The sequence below is a fragment of the Saccostrea cucullata genome, unplaced genomic scaffold, assembly GCF_032062105.1.
Source record: "Saccostrea cucullata isolate Sc308-1 unplaced genomic scaffold, CSIRO_AGI_Scuc_v1 ctg12028, whole genome shotgun sequence".
In the NCBI taxonomy this organism is placed as follows: Eukaryota; Metazoa; Mollusca; class Bivalvia; order Ostreida; family Ostreidae; genus Saccostrea; species Saccostrea cuccullata.
Window position 1 is genome coordinate 1 of NW_026922550.1, and position 8,335 is coordinate 8,335.

General features: G+C 35.0%; 2 protein-coding genes across 2 annotated transcripts; one reads left to right on the top strand and one right to left on the bottom strand.

Moving 5' to 3' along the window:
* Positions 1-797: 797 nt before the first annotated feature.
* On the bottom strand, positions 798-2,394 carry LOC134261933 (two pore channel protein 2-like; the record flags this gene model as incomplete). The annotated part of the gene is made up of 4 exons (XM_062744317.1): positions 2,219-2,394; positions 1,372-1,421; positions 1,159-1,235; positions 798-975 (listed from the first exon to the last, which is right to left on the bottom strand). Coding segments are annotated over exons 1-4 (390 nt in total), but the record flags the coding sequence as incomplete, so codon positions are not given.
* A 1,747-nt stretch (positions 2,395-4,141) lies between these two features.
* LOC134261934 (uncharacterized) lies at positions 4,142-6,871 on the top strand. Its single transcript, XM_062744318.1, has 5 exons — positions 4,142-4,254; positions 4,360-4,471; positions 4,671-4,772; positions 5,873-6,400; positions 6,628-6,871. Exons 2-5 carry the CDS (start codon positions 4,376-4,378, stop codon positions 6,691-6,693), a joined length of 792 nt encoding a protein of 263 aa, XP_062600302.1. The 5' UTR covers positions 4,142-4,254; positions 4,360-4,375; the 3' UTR covers positions 6,694-6,871.
* The last annotated feature ends 1,464 nt before the right edge of the window (positions 6,872-8,335 follow it).

Below are 8,335 nucleotides of genomic sequence, written 5' to 3' on the forward strand. Positions count from 1 at the left end.
GAGAAGGAGACTTTTTAAAGATTTTTTCTATATATTCCTTTGTAAAACTTTTAACCGCCATTACAGCCCCACCCTAGCCCCAGGGGTCACAATATGAACAAACTTGAATCTACACTACCTGAGGATGATTCCACATGAGTTTCATCTCTCTTGGCCCAGTGGTTCTTGAGAAGAAGATTTTTAAAGATTTTTCCTATATAATATCCTATGTAAAACTTTGGTCGGCCATTTTGGCCCCACCCTAGCCCAGGGGGTCATGATTTGAATAAATTTGAATCTACACTACCTGAGGATGATTCCACATGAGTTTCATCTCTCTTGACCCAGTGGTTCTTGAAAAGAAGATTTTTTAAAAATGCCATTAATTTTTCACTAATTCATAATTATCTCCTATTGGAAGCGTGTGTAGCCCTTCATTTTAACAAACTTGAATCCCCTTCACCTAAGAATACTTTGTGACAAGTTTTTTTTGAAATTTGCCCAGTGGTTCTTGAGAAGAAGATGAAAATGTGAAAAGTTTACGCCGACGACAACGACGACAGACAACGGACAAATTTTGATCGGAAAAGCTCACTTGAGCCTTCCGCTCAGGTGAGCTAACAACGAAAGAAATCCTTTGATAATGCTTTAAAAGTACAAAAACTTTCTTCAAAATTATTGTATGATTTTTTTTGCCTGTTTAAATTTCAATACCATAATGTAAAATCAAGTTTCCCCAGTACAAGCTCAAAATAAAGATGACTAAGACTATCATTTCTTGTTTAAAAATGACTTCTTAAACAAAATGGAGAATATACTTTTATGATGACATCTGTGACAAAGAAGAGCAGACAGATGAGTTCTATCCCCTCAGTGACTCCACAGGGAACCTCCACTCTATCTCCACGGTTACGGATGTCTGACGTCCAGGTCAAAGAGGACGGGAACTCAAAGAATGCCAGGAAAAGGAGCACAAAAATAAAGGCATAGCGGCTCCTGAAATATTAATGTTTGGAACTTAAATGAAAAACAGACTTGCAGACTTTTTTTCCTTTCATTTGCATTCCTTTGGGGAAAAATAATTCTTTTGTTACTTTGACAAAGTTATTAAAGTTGAGTTTTTTGAGAGTAACATGAAAGATATAATCTCTTGGAATGACATGAACAAAAAAAGTCTACCTTTGTAGAAGGTTTGAATGGTAGAGTCTGTAGATCTGTAGAGCTCTCTTGTCCACACGATGACAAATCTCCCGATACTGAAATATCAACAGTCAAATTAGTGTTTGTTAACAAAGAAATGAACTAAATTAACACAGTATAATTAGTGTATTTTTTTAGTGAAGAAATGGAATTAATTATAATCTCTCCAATTTGGAGATACTTTTTACTCACCCTAGCCGCATCTTCTATAAACACTGTGGCTTGTAAGAGATGAGTCCTTTCTGCAATCAGAAATTTCAAGATTATAATTGTACTTATGCCTCCTTACATATTGATTAATCTAAATGAAACAGACCTTTGCACATATGAAATTTTTCCTGTTTTTTCTTTATTTCTTTTATAAATTTTCTTACAAATTCGTTTGAGATGAATACAATAATTTACATATAACCATATACATCTTTAATCAGAACTTGGTATATGCAATAAATATCCATCATGATTCATCGTATCTTAAAAATTTACGAACAAGAAGTACACCAGTAATTTGCCAATGTGTGTATATAAATGTAACAGTGTGCATAACATAATTATTGGATGATGTTTGTGATATATAGTGGTAATGTTAATTGAGGACAGATTTTAAGTGATGGGGAATTACATAATTAACTTTGAGAAGTGCATTTGCTTCATATTAATGAAACATTGTACCTAATAGTTCGGGAAAAGCGGGTGGGGGTAATACCGAGATCACGTCCCTGCTCAGGAATAATATTTATAGTAATTTGACAGTTTAAGTGAAGTCAATCAAAATAGAACAGGTGGATGAAGCATCCCACTATACCTGGGTGTGAGGGGTAAACTTCTAAAACTACATTACTGGGATTTACTGATATTCATTCTTTACCAGATATTTCTTTACAGAAAGACAGTTTCCTATCGTTGTTCACACATAGGTTAGTATGTGAGGAATTAATGGAATGAGCTATGTTTTTGCATTTTTCAGATGCATCCCGCACTAGAGACGTAGAGTATGAGAAATCAAACTGTCCCTCTACACCCTCTGTCTGTGTGTCACCTGGTGCCACAGGGGGGATATTCCCGTAAATATCGGGATCTCCATCCATGTCTTCCGGCGGGCTGATGATGTCTTTGTAACTCATGATCAGCTAAACTGAACTGTACATCGGAGACTCCCTAATCCTGATTTTTCAAGCATTGTTTTCATTATTTTATCAGCTGTTTACCATATTTCTTTCATGTGATCTACCGGAAGTGCAAGAAAAAAAAGAGTTATCTTTCTTTTATTTATTAGATGCGTTCGATTTCTTAGGTTAACAGCTGGTTAACGTCGCGTTCCTTACAGTAAAGTCAAACGCACGCTTAGTGTACGTTGTGTGGTTGTATTTTATTCCGTGATGTTGTCTTAAGTTTAAGCAGGGACCTATATACTAACTTAGTATATAGGTCCCTGATTTAAGAAATAGTTTGAATCTGAACAATTGTTAAAAACGCCATTTTGGTGATTAAACTTTGATTTATGTAAAACTGATTTTTTTAATCACGCTCTCTGTAATAGAACTAAAAGCCCCCACCCCCCCCACCCCGCCCCCTCCGGGGATTGCAAATAGTTCATGGCCATTTTATGGCGGTGAAGGTCAAATTATTTATTTCCTAGACGATGGAGGACAATTTACTTATATTCTTCTTCAATGAAAAAACTGACAAGAAAAAAAAGGAAAATGACCAATTTCTTAATTATTTTTCGTCCTTTGTTTGAATGTGTGTTTGTGTGTGTGTGTGTGTGGGGGGGGGGGGGGGCAAATAGTTCATATAATTTTTCATGTCGATGAAGGGCAATTTATTTATTTTCAAGATGATAGAGGACGACTATGACGGTATTTTCTTCAATGAAAAAATGACAAGAAAAAAAGATGAAGACAGTCAAATTATAAATTTCTTTTTCGTCCTGGGGCTGGGTGTGGGGATAGTAGAGCCAGCCAAGGACATTATTTATCGTCAGTTAAGGGCGAATTATTTATTTCATCAGTTTCGAGGACAGATTATGATTATCCCCCCCCCCGGCCAAACAAATGGTCGTCCCCTTATCAAGTCAATATATTTGTTTAAAAAAACCTTTAAGTAGAAAATAGTAAATACGATGCATGTATGGTTAAGGGGCCAACGTTAACCTTGAAAATTTTCAGAGATCGTCCACCTTGGCTGTACAACATATGACAATGCACGAATATGTCAATATATCAATGATGAAAATAAAAATTGGGTGGGGCGTTTAAAACCAACCAGGGTTCGAAATTCATTTCTACCCAAATTTTTCATATTCTGACGACCTCTTTTAATCACATTTATTTTAAACTGAAAGCTACAATTTAAAGTCACTAGTATATTTTTCACTTTTCATACACCCAGTACTCGTTACAATTCGTTCACCCTAATCGCCAATAGGATATAACATGGTCAATGTACAAGGAATACGTAGTACAATATTTACATCCACTGAATATTTTCTTTTTTATTTCTTAAGAAAACCCATTGCGTTCATCACTGCATGGACTACATTAGGCATATCACCTGTACAGATTTCTTGATCAGTGGCCATTCCATCAATGAAACGTACAAAGACGTTCGCATCATTAACACAATAATTAATATTTTTAATCCTACTTAAAATGATAATTTAAACAGATATAAATATAAACAATAAAATGTCTTTCTTTGTTTGTTATTACTGGAATGAACGGTCGCAGCTATTGCAGAAAAAATTTACATAACCCGCTTACGCGGGTTCTGTATTTTTTCTGCAACAGCTGCTTCCGTTCATTCCAGTAATAACAAACAAAGAAAGCATTTTATTGTTCAAATGAATACACATAAATTCGGTAGCGTATGCGGACATTGCATGAATGATACTTGCACTAAACATGGATACGTCAATCTGGTCAGGTCCTGAACTATGGCGGATGTCCGACATGTCAGTTTAGGAGGAAGGAGGCAGGGCTACCAGATTCATTGACAGAACAGCATCCCCTGGTGTCACGTTGGTTACGAACCCAAACTTCTCTGAATTCCGTCCCTGCTTTATAGGAAATTCAAGTAAGTGTGGATTTTTTTTTTGGGGGGGGGGTATTATTCAAATCAGCTCACAATTTCATCCCGAGGATTATTAATAAGTTTTTATATTGATATTTTATGTCTCAGGAATTTAAACTTCAAAATGGGTTGCAACCAATCTAAGAATCAGGAGCCGACCACAGGAGAACTCTCCCAGACAAATGTACCATGCGAGGAAATCAAAGCTCTGGCTGAAAAGGTGTTTTATTTTGTTTTTAAAAAATATATGCTATCTGTAGAAATAAACAATTTCTCTAGATACTATGTTAGCGGTGTTCGGAACTTAAATTAGACCAAACTTGCAATCACTCTCATGAGATTTCTCAATTGATATATTGTCGTTTAATGCGTGTATAATTTATTATGATTCGAGTGTAGATTTTATTCTTTTATTGTAGTTTAAAGCTAATGTGGAAAAAGAACTTGGAAGGGAACTAGATACCTTTGACGCCGTCTCTTTCAGAAAACAAGTCGTGGCAGCGAATGTATATTTCATTAAGGTATGTTTTAGGTCCACAGTCATGCATTACAGGGGTGGGGGGTAAGAAAAGATGAAGTCAGTTTATATGGATTAATTTTTAACATGTATACACTACCGGTAGTATTAATGATTGTTTTGGGGGTTGTATACCATGTATGATTTGAAAAGATTCTGTACCGTTTTACCAATGTTATATACATGTACCTTGATATTCTTACATGGAAAAGGGAACATAATTACCTTCAAAGATTAACCTGACACGGATCGAAGTGCTTCTTCGTATCGTCGGATTGACCATTCTGGCTGATTTTGGGTCATTGTTTAAAATTTTGTTAATACGAATCTTAAGAATGATATTTCCTAAACAGACTTCTTAATTCCTTCTTGTTTAGATAATTGGGTAGAAGTTCCGTCTGATAATACAAGCTTAGCATCCTTTACGACTTGAAGCTATAGGATGTCAACCTCCCCAAACTGTGTACATATCCTAGATCTAGAGGATGTAATTACAAAGTTGCAAGTTACTCTAACGTATAATACAAATGCACATAATTGCAGCATACCTTGCGGGGCAATTTTTTATATGAAAGGCTTGATAATTTTATAAAGATATTAAAGACCATTATTCCAGCAAGAGTTATCTCACTTGTCAGAGGGGCAATGGGCCTTTATTTAGTTTATCTCTAGAGGCACATCTGTATTGATGATAGTTTTATTTGCTAGCAGTAAAAGCAATGTATCAATAAATTGAAATTAAAAAGCGTTTACTACCAGGTCATCTAGTGAAAGAAAAAAACAGCGAAGATACGATAGAATATCTATCTCAAAAACTTACTAACAATGCAAATCTGTAAATAAGGAAAAACATTATGGACCTCCGGAAATTCCAGATTTAAGATCAGGCCTGGGGGCCATAAAACTTAGACGAGCTCACTTTTGATCTCAATCTCACTTTTCCAAAGGAATTAATGGAAAAAGTGAGACTGAGATCAAAAGTGAGCTCGTCTAAGTTTTATGGCCACCAGGCCTGGTGCCTAGGAGGGTTAAGTATCCCCTGTTGTCCAGTCACATTACAGCTTAGAAACGTAACTATAATGACAGAACTGTTACATTTTTTAGGTTAAAGTCGGAGATGAGTATGCACACATACGAATCTATGATCCTATTCCAAAAGCATCAGACAAAGCAGCTGCGACCTCAACAGAAGAGAAAACAGCACCAACAGACGAACAGACAGCGTCAGGGAAAGGAGAGGGTTCCGAAGAGGGCGAAGGAGAGGACTCGGAGGAAACGACAGAGGGTTCTACAGATGCAGGATCGTCAAAGGAAACAGCTGCAGAGGAGCAGAAACCGACAGCCAAGTTTGAGGGCGTGCAGAAAGGCAAGACACTGGAGGACGACATTGTTGAATTTCAAGAGCCTAGTCCTTGTGAAGAGGTCCAGGCAGCCGTAGAAGAAGCACCAGAACCACCCACAGAGGAGCCCGAAAAGGAAGAACCCAAACAGGAACCGAAGGAAGAGGAGCCCGAAAAGGAAGAACCCAAACAGGAACTGAAGGAAGAGGAGCCCAAAAAGGAAGAACCCGAGTCAAAGGAAGAAGGTGGCGGCCTCCTGGACACCGTGAAAGCAGGAGCTTCCAGCGTGGAAGTAAGTTTTTTGACGTATCTAACGTAACTTTGCCCTCTAGTGTAAAGTATGATCATATAATTTGTAAATTGGCATTCAATTTCACAAACGATTTTGAGCACAAAAAGATTGACTTTGTTTGTAGTTGAAACAAACAATTTACTGTAATAAATCTTGAACAATATTTGTCGATCGTCATTGCAAAAAAAAAAATAATTTAGATAATCTACATATTTAATTTTTTTTAGGACAAAGGTAGCAGTCTTCTAGATACGGCGAAGGCGGGGGCTGCGAGCGTAGGAGTGAGTTTTTGATGTGCGTCCTATGTTACCTTGCCCTCTAGTTCAAAGTGTGACTATATTTGTAAATTGACATTTATACCGGTATTTTCATTCATGTCACAAAAACTTACAGAAACACCTTGTTAATGTTGCAGAACAAAAATACTGTATTAAAGCTGAAACAATATATTGTTGTCATTATACAAAAAACAAACAAACAAACAACAACAACAAAAACAACAACAACAACAACAACAAAGTTAGAGAATCTGCAATTACTATAGTTTACATTTGTTATATTAGAAACATTGTATATTTACACGTGCGTAGTTTGTGAATTTCACATTATTTTTTATGCATATACATGTTCTTCCCTAAAAAAAAAAAAAAAAAAAAAAACTATTGTTAACTACAGTTTACTATAGTATACTATAGTAAATCAAAGTGTCAAAGTTTTCGCCAAAGTTTTCAAAGTATCAAAGTTTTCGCCAAAGTTTTTCAAAGTGTCAAAATTTTCACTAAAGTGTTTCAAAGTGTCAGAGTTTTCACGAAAGTTTTTCAAAGTGTCAAAGTTTTCGCCAAAGTTTTTCAAAGTGTTACAGTTTTCAATAAAGTTTTCAAAGTGTCAAAGTTTTCACCAAATTATATCAAAGTTTTCGATTAAATTTTGAAAGTGTCAAAGTTTTCGATAAAGTTTTTGAAAGTGTCAAAGTTTTCAATAAACTTTTTCAAAGTGTCAAAGTTTTTGAGAATTTTTTTCCAAAGAGTCAAAAATTTCTCAAAGTATCAAAGTTTACGATAAAAATTTTCAAAGTGTCAAAGTTTTCGCCAAAGTTTTTCAAAGTGTCAAAGTTTTTGCCAAAGTTTTTCAAAGTGTCAAAGTTTTCGCCAAAGTTTTTCAAAGTGTCAAAGTTTTTGCCAAAGTTTTTCAAAGTGTCAAAGTTTTCGCCAAAGTTTTTCAAAGTGTCAAACTTTTCAATAAAGTTTTTCAAAGTGTCAAAGTTTTCGATAATTTTTGTTTAAGTGGCAAAGTTTTCACCAAATTATAACAAAGTGTTTGATTACATTTTGAAAGTGTTAAAGTTTCAATAAAGTTTTTGAAAATGTCAAAGTTTTCGATAAACTTTTTCAAAATGTCAAAGTTTTTGAGAATTTTTTTTCCAAAGAGTCAAAAACTTGTCAAAGTATCAAAGTTTACGATAAAAATTTTCAAAGTGTCAAAGTTTTCGATAAAGATTTTTAAAGTGACAAAGTTTTGGATAAACATTTTCAAAGTATCAAATTTTTCGATAAAGTTTTTCAAAGTGTGAAAGTTTTCGCCAAAGTTTTTCAAAGTGTCAAAGTTTTCGCCAAAGTATTTCAAAGTGTCAAAGTTTTCGATAAAGTTTTTCAAAATTTTTGTAAAATGTATATCAAACATCATTATATTATTATAAACTTTATTCACACAGTATAGTCCGATTCCGCAATGGTTATTTTGCCTAAAAAACCGTTTTCGAGTTTGTTATTTATAATGCGCATTACTTTTCCACTATATATTCTTTTGAGGAAAGTGAGACTGAGATCAAAAGTTTTATGGTCCCCAGGCCAGAACCCCTAAACCAGGGGCCATAAAATTTACAATTTTTGTTGAGGCATTCTCGCTCATTATAACTATGTACTTTGTTTGTTTAAT

What these genes read in the sequence shown, in the direction of transcription:
- LOC134261934 (XM_062744318.1), top strand. Translation starts at nt 4,376, where the DNA reads ATGGGTTGCAACCAATCTAAGAATCAGGAGCCGACCACAGGAGAACTC. An exon ending in CGAATGTATATTTCATTAAG is followed by an intron (nt 4,773 to 5,872) that starts GTATGTTTTAGG and finishes TACATTTTTTAG; the next exon opens with GTTAAAGTCGGAGATGAGTA. An exon ending in CAGGAGCTTCCAGCGTGGAA is followed by an intron (nt 6,401 to 6,627) that starts GTAAGTTTTTTG and finishes AATTTTTTTTAG; the next exon opens with GACAAAGGTAGCAGTCTTCT.